The sequence below is a fragment of the Talpa europaea genome, assembly GCF_964194135.1.
Source record: "Talpa europaea genome assembly, chromosome: 3".
NCBI classification, from domain to species: Eukaryota; Metazoa; Chordata; class Mammalia; order Eulipotyphla; family Talpidae; genus Talpa; species Talpa europaea.
In genome coordinates, this window is record NC_140069.1 from 121,497,504 (window position 1) to 121,518,033 (window position 20,530).

General features: G+C 33.5%; 1 protein-coding gene across 1 annotated transcript in view; it reads right to left on the bottom strand.

The window, feature by feature from the left end:
• The window catches only part of IMMP2L (inner mitochondrial membrane peptidase subunit 2), a gene marked incomplete at both ends in the record, with an annotated part of 722,123 nt that overhangs the window by 168,858 nt on the left and 532,735 nt on the right, over nucleotides 1–20,530 (bottom strand). Inside the window, one exon of the mRNA XM_084230879.1 lies at nucleotides 16,652–16,754. Within this exon, the coding sequence (XP_084087005.1) occupies nucleotides 16,652–16,754 (103 nt within the window). The remainder of the gene's footprint in view (nucleotides 1–16,651; nucleotides 16,755–20,530) is intronic.

A 20,530-nucleotide genomic window follows, 5' to 3' on the forward strand; every position in this document is an offset into this window, starting at 1 on the left:
TAATAATAAAGGACTGATCACAAAAATCTACAAAGAGCTGATGAGGCTCAACAAACAAAGAAAATAATCCAGTCAAAAAATGGGCAGAAGGGCTAAAGAGAAACTTCTCCAAAGAGGAAATGCAAATGGCCAACAGGCATATGAAAAACTGTTCAACATCACTTGTAATCAGGGAAATGCAAATCAAAACTACCATGAGGTACCATCTTACATCAGTGAGAATGGCAAATATTAAAAAAAAACTTGAAACAACAAATGCTGGTGAGGATGTGGAGAAAAAGGAACTCTCCTGCACTGTTGGTGGGAGTGCAAACTGGCCCAGTCACTATGGAGAGCTGTGTGGAGATTACTCAACCTGCTAAAGATGGAGCTTCCATATGATCCAGCAATTCCACTCCTAGGTATTTACCCAAAGAACACAGAAACATTAATTCAAAAGGGCACCTGCACCCCTATGTTTATAGCGGCACTATTTACAATAGTTAAGCTATGGAAACAACCCAAATGCCCAAAAATAGATGACTGGATCAAGAAGATGTGGCACATATACACAATGGAATATTACTCAGCTATCAAAAAAGATTAACTTGCGCCATTTGCAGCAACATGGATGGAGCTGGAAGGGATCATGCTCAGCGAAATAAGCCAGAAAGAAAAAGAAAAATACCGGATGGTCTCACTCATAGAAGAAATTTAGAAAACCTAAATAAGGGACCAGGAAAAAGACTAATAACAATAAAGTAAAAATCAAAATCAACAAGCAACTATAAACCAGAGACATACCACAGGGGTGGGTGAGAAGGGAATAGGATCAAAACAAGGAGAGGTGGGAATTGTATGGGGACTATAACAAAGAAGAAAATGCATACATTGTGCAAAACTGAAAAATGATGTAAAAATATATAAAATAAAATAAAATTTAAAAAAATCTATGAGTCATATTAAAATGTGACAGGCTGTACAGGTTCAAGGAAGCCAAGAGAAGAACATTTTCAAAATGTTTTAAAGAGGAAGTGGTCAACCATATCAAATGCTGCTGAAAGTCTGAGTAAGATGAATATGTGTAAAAGATCACTGGTTTTGGCAACATGAAAGTAACCCTCACAAACCAGGAGCCAAATGAATGAATCATCTCTTCAAAGATAAGACATCTAGCTGAGTTAAAGAGGAAATTATGGAAGAAAGGTAAAATGGTTAAAAGGAAAACGAGGATGCAAAGAAAATTTTACCACAGCTTCAGAACGTTAGGAGCTTTTAATCTTAGATAAACTACAGTGAGACATATTTCATATAAGTAAAACTTATGACAGAATTTAAAACAAGATGTAACACACTATATGGAACATATTTTAAATCAATCTAAATATGGGCCTTAGAATTTATGACACAGGATAATCATTTTATTGTTCCTGATTAGGAAACACATGGGCTTTTTAAAAGACTTATAATTAAAAAGTTAACCAAGAATAGCCAAAGTCCACAAATGCATGCTCCTACAAAAGTACCCACAGGAAGAGTTAGCACACCTCCCTCCAGAGCAAAACTGCCAAAAACCTGATGATTAATACCATTCTCCCACTTGTTAAACAACCCAAATCACCCTTTGTCATTTAAATTACAATGAATTTGAATTTGCATAGATCATAAGTAGAGAACAGAATCTCAAAGCCACATAAAATAATCACACTTAGTCTTAAAACAGAATCCATTAATCTTTTCTGGCACTTCTCTCCCACTGAAACCACAGAAATCAAAGCTATTCTGGTGAGTCATGCTATAAAATGTCCAGTTGACTTATCCACAGAAAGATGGCACCACATGAAACAGGACCCACGTGAACTTTGGAGAAAAGTGAGGTTTCGTGTCTTCTACCTTCTGCTTGGCTCAAACCTCGTATATTACACCAAAACTAAGGCTAACTTCCTGTCCTGAAAGCTGGGCCAGTTGCAAGAATGACAAAGGATCCTTCATAGCCAGTAATTCTCAAACTGTTTCTCCAAATTACTTCCCAAGATCAGCATTTTTTAAAGTGTGTTCCTTTGACCATATGTACCTGGTTACTGGAACTTAAAAGAAAAAAAAAAAAAAGTCCATTTACTGCTAATCCACCAAATCTTTGAGAGCCAGCTATAGGTATTTGCATTTTAATAAGCTCACCAAATATTTCCTAGGCACACTAAAATCTGAGAATCCCCAATTTAATTAATTGGATGTGGTATATACTGTATGACTTTTTAGGTTTTTTTTCCCAAACCTTTTGTTTCCCCAATCTCCAAGTGCTTTGACACAACACTGATGGATAATTGTTAATAATTTGCCATTGTAAAAATGTTTCTGCTATACTCAAAAGCCTTCTGAGAGCTTCCTGGCCTAAAGAACAATGTCCAGTCTTTGTGTGATATTCAAAGATTTAGTTATGGATTTGGATTTTGCTATTCCCATTTCTGAAGTTTAACACAAATAAAATTGTTCAAATACCCAATACATGTACTAAACACTTTCACCTTCATGATTATGCTTCTAGATATGCTCTTATTTCTAGAAAGTTACTTTCCCACTTGCCCACACATTCAACTATCTTTTCCTTCAAAGTTGAACTCATGGAGGTCTTTCCAATTCTTTCCTGGTTGCTGACTTATCTCTGTCCCTGTTGTAGTATCTATGTTTCCACTTTTTTATTATATGACAGCATGACCTAGTCTTTTGTATGCTCAACTAACCTATAGAAGTTGGGAAGAACAACTCCCGTCTCTATGTTGGCATCAGCAGTTACAATTGTTTTCTAACCCTGGCCCCTCTCCACAGTTAGTTGGTCTAGAGATAGATTCCTCACACTATGCAATCACAGTGCCCAAACCCATACACAGAATGATTGATTGTTCCAGGATGGGCGACTGACTCAAGTTAGTCCAGTCATAACCCTTTCTTCTCTAGATCTTGCTATACTGCAGCCAAAGTTAATATGTTGAAGGTTAGTACCCTACACTCTGGATTTAGAGTCAGAGGTCAAGTTATTCCCCCTCCTGAACTTCAAACTGATATAAGGTACCGGAAAGCTTTCCACAGTTGTGGCCACGGAATGGACTTCTCCTCAGCTTCAGAAGACCATCGGGTGGGGGTGATGGGCTTTTGATCTTGAGGGAGACTGGAGGTCACTTGTTGAGCTCTCAGATTCAAAACACTCTGAAGCAGTAGTCTCATTTGTCTTCAGGGACAAGTAAGGTGACCTGGTGAAACTAGGGGGAACCTTCACCACAGAAATAATTCCTTTGTCTGTTTATTGATTTCCACCATCATTTTTTTTTCTTTTCCTGATGATGTTGAATGGAAAAGAAATGTTCTTGCTATATTTATAAAAAGTTGAAAGTAATATTTGCAAGAGATGGTATTTCTTCCTTTTTTGACTGTGAACAATAATTAGATTTCCTCTTTTGAGAAAAGGGTAGAGGAAGAGAATTGTGAGCATAGGGAGATCTGGATTTCTAAGGTAGAACATGGGTCTTCTACTGTGTAGTAAAAGAAACGAAGGGCTGAAAACACAGAGTGTATGATGAATCTTGAAGACTTTAAATTCACTTTAGGGCCAGTTTATTTTTAACTGAGCAGGAAGAATATACAGTGTATTTTGTGTACATCTGCAGTGATTCTGCTATACATGATTCATGATGTTTTTGGTTGGCTTATTTTAAAACTGAAGTTTTAGAAAAGCACATTCAAAGAAGAAATCACTAATCAAAGGCTCACGGTAATAGCCTACATTGTGGAGTCAGGAATTAAAAACAGAGAATGTAGAAAATAACTTTATAAAGAAGGAAATCTTCCAGAACCTAAAGGATAATGATATATCAATTTTGGGTAATGTCCTCATATACAAGCATATCCAATTTAAACTCTTCATAAAGGACATCTTATTCATAATCTTACTTAAAACCAAATACTAAATTTCCTCTGGTGAAACAAAAATACAGTATTGTGGATAATGAGATCCAAATGAATGAGTGAGACAGCGAGGAGCAATGACAGTGGAGAATCATAGAATAAAATTTCATATTGATATATTGTTATATAGCGGCTGTAGAAAGACCTTCCTGCAATCAAATAATATCTTACCTAAAGAGAAAATTGCATCAACTAAAGCATGTATTAATTAAAATACAGAGAAGTATTATGTGACTACAATAAAATCAAAAAAGAACTTACTCTTGAAACTTTATTTTAAAGTTTTTTATGAAGTATACTTTATAAACAGTAAAAAACTGTTTGAAAAAATATGCCAATTTAACCAGCTCTGTCCATCTGGGCAAAAAGGTTATTTAAATACCATGCACTTCGATGAATGACGTTTTACATGGCCTTGCCCATTTTGTACTATTCATTTTCAGGCAAATCAGGGTAATGTATTAAATGTAGAAACAATAGCCTAGTGAAACCATATATTTAGATTTAAAGAATTTACTCCATTAATGGTATTGCCATTCCCTATTCAGTACATAATTTTTTTGCTTGGAAGACTGAGAAAATTCCTTTTTTTTTTTTTGGAGGGGGGAGGGACATGGATTTTTAATGTCAGAAGAAGCACACAATAAATTTTGTTTTAAAAGCTTCTGGACCAAATATATTTTCCCTTGACCAGAGCTTACATAACTCATAATGACTTGTAGAAATGATATAATTTATGATCTTATTAGTTTTTTTTTGAAGCGCAATATAATTTATATGAACAACCTAAATATAAGCCTGGTTCATTTGAGAGGAATGTTTCATTTGCCTGCAAATTCCCAACAAATACTAGGCAGAAAGACTATAAATCCTCTGGAGGTAATAGGCTCCATTTCATAACTGGGGGGATTTAAGTAACTGTGAAAATGGTTTGGTTAAAGCTGTTCAACTACAAATAAATTCAATGGAGAGCTACATAAAATTTTATCTTAATGTAGTTGTTATTCTAAGTTATATCCTAGTTAATAATTATTATCTTTATGAAAATCAGGTTAGTGACCAAGAAAAACCAAACCCTAAATTCCATGACTTAATGAAGTATTATAACTCCTTCCTTCCTTCCACTGATCATAATACCAACATATTTATTTATTTACTCATTCATTCATTCATTCATTCATTCATTCATTCATTTTAAAGGATTTATTTATTTATATAAGCACTGGGTACAGTCAGAAGTGGGGGAGGGTGAGAGAATTCACCAGAGCCAGAGCGGGGAGCAGAACAGGCAGAAGGACCGAAGTACAGTGCTGAGGGGAGCAGCGGGCGGCAGGAAAGGTCTGTGCGCCATGTGGGACCCTCCTCTGGTGGCCGGGGAGCAGCCGGGTATCAAACCAGCGCTGCAGAGATTGCAGGCAGCTTCACAACCCAGTGCTCAACCGCTGCGCCACCGGTTATATATTTATAAATATATAAATATTAATATATTTATAAATATATAAATACCAATATATTTATTTTAGTACTGCAAATTTTAAGGGGAACTTAGTTAATATAAATCAAAATTAATGCGAACAATCTACATATTCCTTCTGCAAAATAAATACTTTTTCTTTTTAAAAGTATCTTATTTTGAGTATATCATATACATTTACACTTTAGTAAAATAATAAAAGATTTTTTTAATGTTTTTCTATGATTCAGTTTAGCAATCAGCTTTTTAATGTATTTCTTTATCACTAGCCTTTGCATTTTTTTTTAAGATTTATTCATTTATACAAGAACTGGGGTACAGTCAGAGGTGTGGGAGGGTGAGAGAATTCACCAGAGACAGAGTGGGGAACAGAACAGGCAGACTGACCGAAGTACACTGCTGAGGGGAGCAGCGGGCGAGGCAGGAGAGGTCTGCTGTGCCAGGTGGGTTTCTCTCAGCTGTCATGGATGCAAAGTGTAAAAGGACATAATTTGGATTGGATACTTGCTTACAAGTGTTAATGAGTCATAAGCAAGACTAGATTCTCCCTCCCTTTATGGGAATAACAAGTCTAGCCATTATAAGGCATTGGATTCTCACCAGGTAGCCAAGACTGGCCGCTCACTCAAACATCTCTTCAAGTCTTTGCAAACTAAAGAAGCCTGGAGGCATCACTTTGCCACGTTCAACTTCTATTTTCCATATAAAAATGATCACAAAAATATCACTGTGATTTAAACTCTCATTGTTCAATTTTAGAGTCTGATCCATCATTGGTGAGCATGGAGACAGTTCAGCTTGTGAACTTCTCTAACACATGTGCTGAGTAATTTCAGGCAGCAGAATCTAATACACATCTAATCAACTGTTTGTTCCTAAGGACTCTCAAATCAATCCACTTCATATTTTTATTACCTCCACCTTAGTCTAGAAACTAATCATCTCCCACTTGAACTAATATTATCATCAAGTAATTGCATTTTCTACCTATAGCCTATTTGCAACCTAATATTTCATTCATAATTTTCCCAAATCAGTCTTACTGACATGTCTTTCTTACTTATTACCCTCTTGTCTAAAAATTAAAATGATTCTTAGTGCCTCTTAAATTTGCATGTTTATCATTTAGGAAATAATATGCATGCAACATAATATCATCTCTTTACATGGACAGCTATACAGAAATTAAAGCCTCAACCTGTATATCAATTTGTTGGTATAAAAATATATAATGAAATTTAATTAGGTCTCATTTCTAAATTCAGTTTTACTTATATAATTTTGAGATTATTTTCACATTCATTAGTATTCATTTTATTTTGCCTTTTGATTGTAAAGGGTACTTTTGATAGTTTGCCAAAAAAAAAAATAAATTTACTTCTCAGTTTTTTTGCATTTACTTTTCATTTACATTGTGATAAACACTCAAGTTTCTACACTCCAAATGCAATTTAATATTTTATCATGTAATTACTATAAATAGATTATGTGAATATCTTAAGACAACATAGTGATTTATTTTTGAGTTTTGTGAACAAACACAATAATTTATAAATTACATGCTTTCATTATATTATTCTTCCAAATATCTTAGGTCTTTCAGCAGAATATCCAGACTTGTAATAATAGTTAAATTGATTCATCTTTGCTCTGCTTGCTGGTGTTAGTATATGAAGATATGTTCATAAAGTTAAGAAAGGGACATATTTCATTTAACAGTTTGTTGACTTGATTTGTAGCTATTAAATGTTTAGATATATGGATCTCCAAGATCTAGGTCCCACAAATGTTTGGGGGAGAACTGTCACTGATGTCAGCTTTAATATTTTTATTTAAGTAGTTATTAAAATTATCTTGTTTCAGATATGAAAGGTATGAAGCATAATATGATGAATATCTATACACTCAACACTGTTCTTAAGATATATGAGTGTCCCTGATCAAGCCTCTCTTATCACATTCACATAATTCCCTTGCAGAGGTAATCACTATCCTGAATTTTTATTGCTATCTAAAATGGCAGATTCCTTAAAAGTGTGTTATCAATTTGTTGATGATATTTAGACACGCTTGATTATTGTATATAATACTTATTATACTAGTAAACTTGCAGAACTGCTTTAATAATCTTGCAGACTCCTCTTGAGTTTTCTGAATAGGTAATAACATACTTGAGAGTAAAAAAAAAAAAAACCTGTTTCGAATCTTCCTTTCCAATTTTTACTTCTTTTATTTCATTTTCTTGCCTTAACCTACTTTGGCATGACAGTTGCACATTGTTCTAGCAAAGTGGTAAGAGTAGACTTTGTTTCTGATTTAAAACGGAAGACTTCTGGGCCTCCCTGGTGGCACAGGTGGTTGAGCACCACACTGTGAAGCTGTCTGCAGCCTCTGCAGCGCGGATTAGATCCCGGCCGGCTGGTGAGAGACCCACATGGCGCGACAGACCTCTCCTGTCTCACCACTGCTCCCCTTAGCAGTTGTATTTCATCAGTCTGCCTATTCTGTTTCCTGCTCTGTCTCTGGTGAATCCTCACCCTCCCACGCATTTGGCCTGTACCCCAGTTCTTGTATAAATAAATACATCTTTAAAAAAATAAAATGGAAGACTTCTACCATTTCTTAAATATAATAGATACTGTATGTAGATTGATGATACTAAGGACATGATAGGATTAGAGCTCTTTTCAGAAAAAGTCATTAATGACAGCAGGATGGAAAGGCACTGAATGATCCAGGAGTCATATAAAAAGAACCATTGTTAATTAGTGCAAAAGCTAGGAGACCAACAACACCCTGTCAACAGAAGAAACCTCTTGGGTCTGGTAATGACCCCTGAGAAAAGTAATTGCACTTGAACTTGCTTCATCTACCAAATTAGACACGTTAAAACACCTCAAACCCATCTGGGCCTTTTATGGATAAGGTCTATGACTGATTCATATACTGATTCCGTATTATGAGTCTCTTACATGGAAAATAATTTCCCAACCCCTGACAACAAAGTCAGGACATTTTAGTAAATATAACTAATAAGTTACTACTATAAACCAAAAATCATTTTCAGGATTATCCATCAAGCCTCAAGTAAATTAAAATTTTCCTGAGAAAATTTTCTCCTAGAAGTTCAGACAATTGTATAGTTTGGTCTTTGAATATTAAGGACAGAAGAAAGAAAAATAAAATTACCCAGTAATGTCTTACAAAGAAATATCCATTTAAATGAGACAATTCAGGGGACACCCTGCTGGTTCAGGAGCTAAAGTTTCAGCACTGTCAAGCTGTCACCAGCCAATGCAGCCTGAGTTCAATCCCTGCCGGGGAGCTACCCACATGGCGTAGCACACCTCTCCTGTCTTGCCTGCTGCTCCCCTCAGCAGTGTATTTCAGTCACTCCACCTGTTCTGCTCCCCATTCTATTTCTGGTGAATCCTTGCACCTCTGGCCTACACCCCAGTTCATATATGCATAAATAAATAAAAATAAATCTTAAAAAAATTTTAAAAATGAGACAATTCAATCTCAAACCTTGAATTACAATATTACATAGCAGACCTTTTTTTCACTGTCTAGTTACGCAAATCACAAATTCTTCTCTTTTGGGTGTCTTGTATTTTCTATTTCATTCTTCTGTGTAGATACATGATAAAAACACCAGTCAGATCTCACAAATAATGAGATAAGGGTTTTAGCCGCACTTTAAAAAATCTAATAGCGTAATAAAACTGCTAAACGAAAAACAATATATATATAGTGATATATATATATCACTAAATCTTGACTCTTGACCCAATATCAAGTAAGTATACATTTCTAATAAATTGAGTATGCTTAATTTTGTAACCAAGGGCCAAAGGTACAGATATCAGCCATAGAAATGAAGTTTGCTGACAACTTTCCTATCTGAAAATGAAATCAGTGGAAATGATAAAGTGGAAAACAATAAAGTGGAATACAACTTCTACACTAACAGAATAATTAAGACGGAAGACAAATCTTATTGATTGGTAAAGTTGGAAGCTTAGATTGTCTCTGTTCTCAGAGGGCAGTGGTTGACATTATTTACTTCACCACTGAATCTCTAGTTGACATTATCTTTCCATTCTTTTTAAAATCCTGTTCCTTTGGGGCCTCCCCTGGTGGCTCAGGCAGTTGAGCACCATGCTGTGAAGCTCTCCACAGCCTCTGCAGCGCAGGTTTGATCCTGGCCAGCAGGCAAGGGTCCCACATGGCGCGGCAGACCTCTCCTGTCATGCCCGCTGCTCCCCTCAGCAGTGTATTTCATCAGTCTGCCTGTTCTGTTCCCCACTCTGTCTCTGGTGAATCATCTCAACCTCCCATGCATCTGGCCTATACGCCGGTTCTTGTGCAAATGAATAAATAAATCCTGTTGCTATGGATGTCCAAACTATACAGAAACAAATTCAACTAAAACCTAATTGTAAGGATCTTTTGGTTGTTTTTTGCTGTGCAGATATTTCTCTGTTTTGAGTAATGATCCAGAGAATGGACTCTACTGAAGCTTAGCCATCTTTGGTTAGGCGTATATTTTAATTATAATGCTAGTTTCAAAAATTGGCTTAACCTTTTTATCAAATGCATTTCTTTGTCTACACTAGTCATATGAAAATTATGCCTAAATAAAACAAGTAGAGTTGTTAGGCTTCATCAGTATTTAAGAGAACTGTGAGAAAGAGTTCAAAAGAAAACACCAAGATAAACTTCTATAACTTTGAAAACCATAGGGCTGTTGCTACCTGCTCTTTTTCTCTAAACCACAGATTATTTTATTTGAAACTTTTTTAATGAACCAAAGCATGTACAAGAAAACAAAAAAAAATACATAACCAATTAAAATCTAAGTAACATTTTTCAAAGAAAGTGTGAATAGAACAACTTATTTGTATCCTGTCAACATGGTCTAATGATCCTTTTCTTTATTGAAAATGGCTCATTTTAAATAAAACTTATTCTAGCTGCTCTAGAGAACTTACTCAAGGGAAAATACTACACTTCAACAATGAATAAAATAAAATGCAATTCATTCCCTTATGTCTATAAGATTATTCTGCACAGTATAAGCAGAGTATTTTCAATGCAGCTGAAACCCATTAGCCACTCCAGGCATAAACCACTTCATTCACAAATCATACAGCATCTAAAGTGTTTATGCAACAAGAAGCTTTACGAAACAGTTATTATTTTGCTGGTTTCAGAACACACTGTTCTAGCAAATCTCTCTAGGACATTTTATAGTTTTATTCCTACTGGTTTTTAGTTCACAAATGTCTATGCTTATAGGCGGCTCTGTCATAATAACCCTGCTTGGAGTACTTACACTGTTTTGTAACTGCCTGTTTATCTCCTCCTCTAGGCTATCCTTTCTTTCAGGTAGGGGTTACACCTCAGTTATCACTCATGCTGACCTTACATCTGCTTCTCCTGGGCATCAGGACATTTACTGATGATACACAGTGACTGGGCAGATGCACAGATTCAGATTGCTCCTTATTAGCTACAAATTGACTCTTTGCCCTAATAATCTGTGAATCTTTTAATCATCTCCCGAAGGTCTACCCCAATTCCTACCTTTGTCATGTGATCTCAAAATATCAAAACTTTCCTTCTCTTTTTCTGTCATTCAGCCTTCTTGCCTCTGTGAAAATCTTGTTTTTAATTAATCATGTACCATATTTCTCTTCTACCAAAACCCCATTGGAGGGGGAAAAATTCAAGAGCCATGACTAGTGAGTAAAGCTCTTACGATGTCCATTTCCCACATGTATTACCAAGTCTAGCAACCTCTCACTAATTAATAAAATGCTTGTCTCTCCTCTCCTGATTCATTTCACTCATCAGAATTCAGGCCAAAGTCAATCTGCACTAACAGCAGAAGCTCAAAAAATGTGCCTTGAAGAAATAAATGAAAGGCTTACATGATATGAAAATGTGAACTTTGTCCTTCTCCTTTACCTTTTCACTAGTTTTTAAAAACTAAAGAACTTTGTGAGTTTTGTTAAGTTCAAAAGGTAATGCATGGGCATTTTAATCTTCATTTCAACGCTCTTTTTTCAGATATTATTATTACTTTCAGACCATCAGGTCATTTAATTAATAATAATATTTCTATTATTCATTTACTCTAAAACTATCATCTCCTGTTAGGCATATTTACTTCAAGAAAACATTCTAGGGGGCTAATATTTTATTTAATTAGGTATCCATGAAATAAGCGATTAGATTAACTCTTTTCAAATGACTTGGAACTAAAAAGAATTCATATTGAGTATAATGTGAATTTTCCATTCTCAGAGAGAGGTGGTATATCATGCATAGTTTCTGCATCAAAATTGTTCAGTTCTGCTTCATGGTTCCTGCACACAAATTGTTCACAAGGTGACATTCTGATCACAAACCTAAAAATCAGAATAGTTTTATACATCTTGCAAAGATTATCTTTCCCTTGAAATGTGTAAGCCAAAGTTGCTCGTTTTTCTCCCCCTAATGTCCTTTGGAGTTAAAACGGAATTAAAATAAATTACTTATTTTAATTAAGTCACTAGAATTTATATTACAACATGTATTTCTTACAACAAATCACCATATAGCAAATAATGAAAGCATCTACTGTCTCTTACTATTATAGAAAAACTTCTAAGACAGAAAATACACAAGTTAAATGGAGGCAAGCAAAGAGTCATTTATATTTTCATAGCAATAAGTATCTATGAGAAGATTTCAAATAGCAGTACTGAAATGACTATAATAAATGTAGAAGGAACTGCTGTCATTTGTAATAGTTAAAAACTACAATCTAAAGAAGATTATCAATGTGGGCACGCAAGCAAATACAAACATAAAATTTGCTTTTTATGTACTTTCATTTTAAAACAAGTAGAAAATATATCAATATCTATTCTAATCAGTTATTTTTGGGTGTGGCCAAGAAGAACATGACTACAATATAAAATGTATTAATATCATCTACATGGAAGTAGAGATGGCAAAAAGAAAGACACTAATTTCTTTCACAAAAGCATTACTAAGAGGACTGCTTACCAACTATTGTAAGCAATAATAAACCTACATTACAAAATCATCAGATTTTTTTAAATATATAATCCAACAAAATCAAGTAGTAGTGTGCACTGAAAAGTACATCTAAACAATTATCATAAGCTTTAAAAGAAACTTATAAAAGACATTTCTCACACCAAAAATCTAAGTTAGTCATAAATTAGTGAATCCTATTATCAGAAAAAAGGACATATTCTCTTATTGTGTGATAATGATATATTCAAGATTTTCAGCATGAAGATATTCTGTAGAGATAGTATTCATAACTGTGACATTTTTCCCTTTGGCCATAGCACTATAAGACATTTTCATAGAACTTAGAGTCATATTGAAACTTAGAAGTCATTTACTTTAATCACTTTGTCCTACTTCTAAAAATAGTTATTTTTCTGATTATAAAGGTAATAAAAACTTGTAGCAAATCCTTTAAAATAGAGAGAAACACGAGATATAGAAAAGAATTTAGCACAATCACAAAAAGAACTGGGGCAAAAATATTGAATACTCTACTATGTATTCATGTAAATGATGTCATGCACACTATGTTATTAAAGTTCTTCACAAACATAGTTTTGTAACTACATAATATGTCATCCTCTGGATGCACCATACTCTTCTATTGTATATAGTACTGTGTATGTATATATATAATAAACTATATAAATAGTATTTATTTACTCATTTTATTGATTATTTTTTTAAGCTAGATTCAGACAGCAGGAAATTCTTCCTTCTGCATGAGGACATGCAGAACCATAGACGTTAAGTGCCTGGTGAAGTTCATAACTTTTCTGATTTTGCTTTATTTCATCATCTATATTCATAAGAGATCTTAATAATTTTCTTCCATAATGTTATTGTCTACAAGTTAAAAGTGCAGATGTTGGATCTTGTTCTGTTGTAATATATTCTATTATTATTATTTAACATTGCTATCTTTAAATTTCATAATTTATTATACAACCTTGACTCATAAAACCATTGAACTCCTTCTAGAACCTGTATGTGATGGCAATAAACCAAATCAGTAAAGCAAATACAAACATTAAGAAACAGAAAAATAGCAAAATAAAATAGATGAAACAGAATGAGACATTGTTTTCTATTGCTTAGATTACAACTAGAAATCACTTGAACATGGAAAATGTCAGCTCCTTTATAATTATCAGTAGGCAAAATATAAAGGAAACTAGGTAGATTCTATGATAAAAAGAAACTATTATTCAAAGAATTAAAGCATGTTAAATGGATTTGGATATACTTCTGAAGTTATTCAGGAGGGAAATGAAGGGCAAAGGCTTCAATCAATTTCCACACAGTCAAGATAAGCATCCCAGAGACAAAGCTGGCTGCCTTTAGATAGGTTGTTTACCTCCAGAAAAAAAGTGCAGTCCCTACTTACAAGGGGAGAAATGAATCAACACGTCAGAAAGTCAGGAGATTCCTGATGGTCTATAAGCATGCTGGTTAACATGCCAAAAATCTCAGTTGAGAATATTGGGGAAAAATAACAACTTTGAGTCTGCATTTTAAAAGTCAAGATTATTTTAACACTTTAGAATGATAAAATTTCAACTTTTTTGTTATAACATTTTAAAGTAATTATTCAGATAACCATTCATGAATCAGAACTAAAATAATAAGTCTCTATTCAAACTTCACCGTGTAGCTTTGAACTTCAGGTTTCACTTCCGCTGATTTTAGAAATTGTTTAGAGTTGTTTTTGGTGGAGGTTTCTTTAAGGATTCTCATGAATTTTATCACATCATCTGCAAATAGTGATAGCTTTTCTTCTTTCCAATTTTGATTCCTTTTACATTTCTTTTTGTTTGTTTAATTGCTCTGTATAGGACTTCCAAAATTACATTGAACAGTAGTGGTGAGAGTGGACATTGTTCCTGATCTTAGAAGAAAAACCTTCAGTTTTCCACCACTGAGCCTGACATTAGTTGTGGGCTTGTCACACGTCGTCTTTATTTTGCTGTGGTATGTTCATTCTATACAAACTTACAAAGATTTTTTTTTTTTATCATAAATTTGTGGTGAATCTTGTCAAATACTTTTTCAGTATCCATTGATACATTCATGTTTCTGTGTTATGAAGTGTGTTATATTTATTGATTTAGAAGTTGAACGAGTCTTACATCCCTAGAATGAGTGCTACTTGGCTGGGTGAATGATTCTCTGAGTGCACTGTTGGATTCAATTTGCTGAGGTTTTATTGAGGATTTTTTTTGTCTATTTATCAGCGATATCAGTCTATAGTTTTCTATTTTTGTGCGATCCATGTCTGGTTTTGGAATCAGTGTAATAACGCCAGCCTCCAAAAATGGGTTTGGAATTGCTACCCCTTTTGGAAGAGCTTGAAAATAATTGATTTCATTTAAGAACATAATTTAAATAAAATGATATTACAGTGCTTTATACAATATATTAATATTTTAAATACTACAGCTTCCTATTGCAATAAACAAAGTGAGATTTTCCTTCATACAAGGTTCTTGTTTCTATTTTTTTTTCAATAGATGTAGATCAAAGAATATTTCCATCCTTGATACACCTTCATGGGTAACTTATAGTTCAATGTAGCCATTGCAAGAAACAGGAGAGAGAGTCAGTAAGTTTCGCACCATAGATACAATATGATTTGGTTGACCAGCAATTCCTGGTTTTGTGGCTATCGACTCCATGCTTTGCTCTCCCAAAACATGAATGCATATGGAATTCAATGGACCACAAATATTAATTATATAAATAACATTGGTTGCATTGGTTTTATTATTAATAAAGAGCAAACCAATCATTGGTTTTATTATTCATAAAGAAAGAGCAAACCAATCACAAGCTTGTATTTTATTATTAGTAACTAATGATTTACCACATACCCTACAACCAGTAGCTGACATCTTTTTAACACTTCATTTCAGAGTTACACTTAACCAAGAAAACTCAAACTAAAGTTAACCAACATTTTCATGTGAACGTGGTCAACAATGTGATATATTTAACAGATTCAATCTTAGTGATGAGAGAGAAATAAAAGTGCTTTTAGGTGATTTATTTTCACTTTAAAATTCATACTTTACTGCATATTTTTGCTACTATCCAAGTGACCTATATTTTCCAAGTTATTTGCCCCACCTTTCATATACACTTCTAAGAGTAAATTGTAATTCTGTAGTAATTGCTATTCAAAAGGAAGAAACTGTCTTAGAAGTTTTTATTATCATCATTGTAGCTAGAAAAAAAAATAGAGGTCTCCTAAAGTTTTCTTCCACTATCCACAACACTTCTTAACACAGCTCTTACTGTGCTTTTAGTCAAATACGAATCAAGATAGCAGTTCCTCTAGTGAGAAAGTGGTCTCTCATTACATGGGGAGCAAACTGTTTGAAAGAGATCCCTAACATTTAAACAAAACTATGTGGCTACATATACCTTGCAAACATATGTGAAAGTGCTCAACATTAATGAAAACATGCATCATATGTCTTGTTTTAAAAGAGTTTATGGGACAAGATGCAAGTTTGCAAGCAAACAAACATTAGTAACCAGAAATCAAACAGTAGTAACCAGGTAGTTTCCATTACTAAGGAATTCTTCACTTGGTGATTTATTGTAGGGGTTCATAAATAGAAAATTTCTGTGTACATTCAAAATGAAAAAAATTAGTTTAACATATTTTAAATAATATAAACATGGCATAAGAAGGATCTGGGTTTTTGCCATAAATTAAACAATGACAAATGTTACTTGCTAACGGGATTTCTGTTATACTTGTATTTTAAACAAACAATTTAGAAAATTGATGTCTTTAGGTCTTTTACACAATATATCTGTTAAACACTAACTTAAAACATAAAGTACAAATAATTTGTGTGGGAAAAAACAGACTTCCTTATAGGGAGGAGTCAGTCAGCTAAAAGCATTTTCTCAAATTTTATTGAAGAGTCTATACACTTTTCTATAAAACACACACACACATACACACAAAACATAACAGCTTGTATCATCTATGATATCCAAAAGAACATTTTCAAATACAAGCTACTCCACTATAGAATTTATGATCAGTTTGAACTGGATTACCTGAGCTATCTACTTGACATACCTTTGCTTCTACTTTTGAAATTTAATTATATCAGCAATATGGTGACTTACCGGCCCAAAAGAATTACTGTCAAAACTGTGTCCATGATGATCACCTTCCACCCAGATGTGACCACGGGGGACTTTCACATACCGGTTTTTGTGCCCAATGGTTCTAGAAATAAACATCATAATCATTATGATAAGCATAAAAAGGAGATCAAATAATTGACATCCGGAAGGTCAAAAATGCTGTTATAAAGAATGCAATTTATTATTGTGTGAACCATAAGGCTATTGCATAACTTAATTTTTAAGTAAGGTATGTTTAGGACTGTATAACGCTGTCCACAATATTTTATTTTTATATTTTGGTAGGTAGGAATTTTGTACTTAAATAAAATGTACTAACACCAAATATAATATGTTGCTACTCAAATTCACAATATTCTCTGTTTTTATTAAACTTAACAATCACTAATAAAATACAATCTATTTTTTCCCCTGAAAGTTGCTTTCACATGACTATTAAACTCTTGGTTAGCTGTAATACTCATTTTTAAGTCAAATAAACTTCTGAACCAACAACACTTTTCGCAATCTCTTAATATTCTAAATTCAGCTTAATGAGAGACAACAATCTAGATGATCTCTTGTTAGATATAAGCTATCAATGTTAGCTCAAGATATTTGATAAATACTTTTTAATTTCATAAACAACTCTTGAAATGAAAAGGCTTTGAGCAATTACGAAAACTAAAGATCAATGATACCAATTTAGGAGAACCTTTTATATTTATGTTTTTATTGAGGTAACATTGGTTTACAACATTATAAGTTTTAGTAGAACATTCCATATTCTTGAAGCTTACAAGGAAATGGAATACAGAAAGGCTCTCATACAGTGTTGATTGCAATGCAAAATGATATAATCTTTTTTTCTTCCTTTGTCATTTGGGGTCAATTTTTGTCAAATTGAACAATAGACTAAAATGCTCATGACTTTTGGCCTTAGTAGCATTGCTGACTTATTGTACTGGTGGAATATCTATTTCAAGGAAATAGTCAAAAATATGTATAAATTTTATTACCTAGGGTATTCAATAGAGGCCTTTTATAGAAAAAATACACAACCATTTCCCTGAATGTCCAACAACACAGAATTGATTAAATCCTGATATGATCTATTAAATAAAAGGGATGGATTTAGAATATCACCCCAATACTTAATAATAAATTCCTTGGGAGACACTGTTCTCTTCTTTTTTTATTTTGCAAAGCATTTGGGAAAATACCTCAGCTAAAGCTGTCTCTCAATAAATGTTGGTCGAGTGAATGAGTGAAAAAAAATGTTATCCCAAAACTATGGTGTTAATCTCAAAAACTAAACTTGGTACACTTTTCTTTGAGGTGGAATCCTTATCTGACCATTTTTGCTTGTTAGTTATCAAGTTGTATATATACAGAAAAATACATAAAAAGGAAAAGCCAAACATAAATTGATTCTATAGAAATTGAAACTATTCATTATCTAGAATGTTTTTTAATTTTCAAGATAATTACAGTGTTGAATTACTTTGTTTTAGTTCAGTAAATCAGTCATGTTGTGGCCATTAGAAGCTCACAGTAAGTTAATGACTGCTGTTTATTTTTAATTACTACTGGGAAGAAGAGTTTCAGCTTTTCAAAGAAAAGTAAAAACAAGTTGAAGACATCTTACCCTCACATACTTTGTAATATAAGTGTTCTCCAATTAAAATCAGTCAATTAGTTCCTGACATCACTACTGCTTCTTTCATGAAATTGCTTCTAAGAACTAATATCCTACATCAAGTGTTAATAACAGGGAGAAGACCCTTTTACTTAATTGCTGGCAAGGCACACTCTACTAATAACTCCAAACATTTGTTCACCTTATTAAGCTGGCTATTTTAAATACTTAGAAAGAAAACAATTACCCATTTTGTCTCTTCAAATAATCATTCAAGCCAAATTATGAAATAAAACCAGCATAAAATCATTTCTTCATCAAAATGGTAGGTTTTAAGTCTAGCATAGTGTTCTGAAGAATGCTATAAAACTTAGATTGAATTTCAATGTCATATAAGCCAAGGACTCAAGATACTTCTTTTTTTTTTTTTAAATATTTATTTATTTATACAAGAACCAGGGTATAGGCCAGATGTGTGGGAGGGTGAGAGGATTCACCAGAGACAGAGCAGGGAATAGAACAGGCAGACTGACTGAAATACACTGCTGAGGGGAGCAGCAGGTGAGACAGGAGAGGTATACCATTCCATGGGGGTATCTCACAGGCAGGCTGGGATTGAACCTGCACTGCAGAGGCTGTGGACAGCTTCACAGCACTGTGCTCAACAGCCTGCACCACCATGGAGGCCCACAAGATACTTCTGATAGAAAATGACAGTATCATAAAATTACCAGTGACAGTTGCACATTTCCCTGCACTGTCTTATCTAAAATATGTAAATATTTTACACTCTATTCCCATCATTTCCTAGTCCCTTAAAATAACTTACTCTTCTTTATTGCACCTAACACTTGACAATCACTTATTGATTTATTTGTTCATTGCCTATATCCCCCAACAAGAACATGAACAGACTTTGCATTTCTTTTTGGCTTAAGCATGTACAGAGCTCTAAAAAATGCATAGTGAAAGTGCTCAACAGATATGTTAATTGCATGACAAAATCAGTAAATAAATGAAGAATAAAAGGTACTGCTACCAAGAATAATATATTGGAAAGAGAACAGATTTCTGAAACAGAGTAACCCCACTTTAATCTTACAATATTTGCCCATCTATAAAATGGGATGAATAAAACATACTGTAACTGGGTTGAGATGAAATTAGTACTTTGATGACAATATAATTGAGAGACTATTATAGAGCATAATTTCTGCAGTTAACTCTATCTTCCACTGGTCTCTATACTTTACTTACTTTCAAGTCTACATAATCTCGAGAATGAAATTCTGTGTTAGTTTCAAAACTGCACAAATAATAGTACTTAACTCAAAAAAATTGGTCTGTGGATAAAAGTGGCATATATTAAAAATCTGAAAAACGATTTTGTTATAGTTGAGACTGTTTTTAAGTAAATATCTTAAGGTAGCTCTGATGATTAGTAAGAACGCAATAAATGGTAGCTAATATCACTGCTATTGTCTTGCTCTTTTTATTATTTTATTATATTTCATAATGCAGAATGTGCTCAACCTCTGAAACCTATTAGCAGCAAATTTTTAAAGTTACCTGAACTGTGCTTCAATAATTTATTTCCCCATAGTTGCACTGTGACTAAAAACTAGTTTAATGGTATAATAAATGTTCTTTTTTCTTACTTTTTCTTATGCCTTTTTCTTATGCCTTTCTTATGCCTATGCTCTAAAAATTGCATGTGAAAACACTGTCTGCTTGTGCATACTCAAGTATGGAGAAAGTAGTAGGTAAGAGAACAAGCCCTTTGGTTTTTTATCTAGTAATCACTTGTGTATTTGAATGTTGCTTGCCTAGAATGGTTTACCTAGATCCCAGAAATATGTGAAAGAACTCTGAGCTATAGTAAAACCTGTACAGAACCCTGGCCAATTAGTAACAACCACCCAAAATTAACAGATTTCACAAGGGGATAGCAAGCATTAATGAGTCAGGACTAACAGTAAACAGCAGAATTAGACCCCAAAGACTTCAAATACCAAATTTATTAAACACAGAATATAAATTATATATTTAAATATGTCTATAACTAAAAAGACATGTTTAAATATGTCTATAACTAAAAAGGGAATTAAAAACATGAGTGGAATCAATATCACATTTTTAAAAGAGAGACATGAAAAAAGAACATAGTAGAATTAAAAACTGAGATATAATTAGGGATATTAAAAAGCAGATCAACAGAAGCCAAATAAAGAAGTAATAAA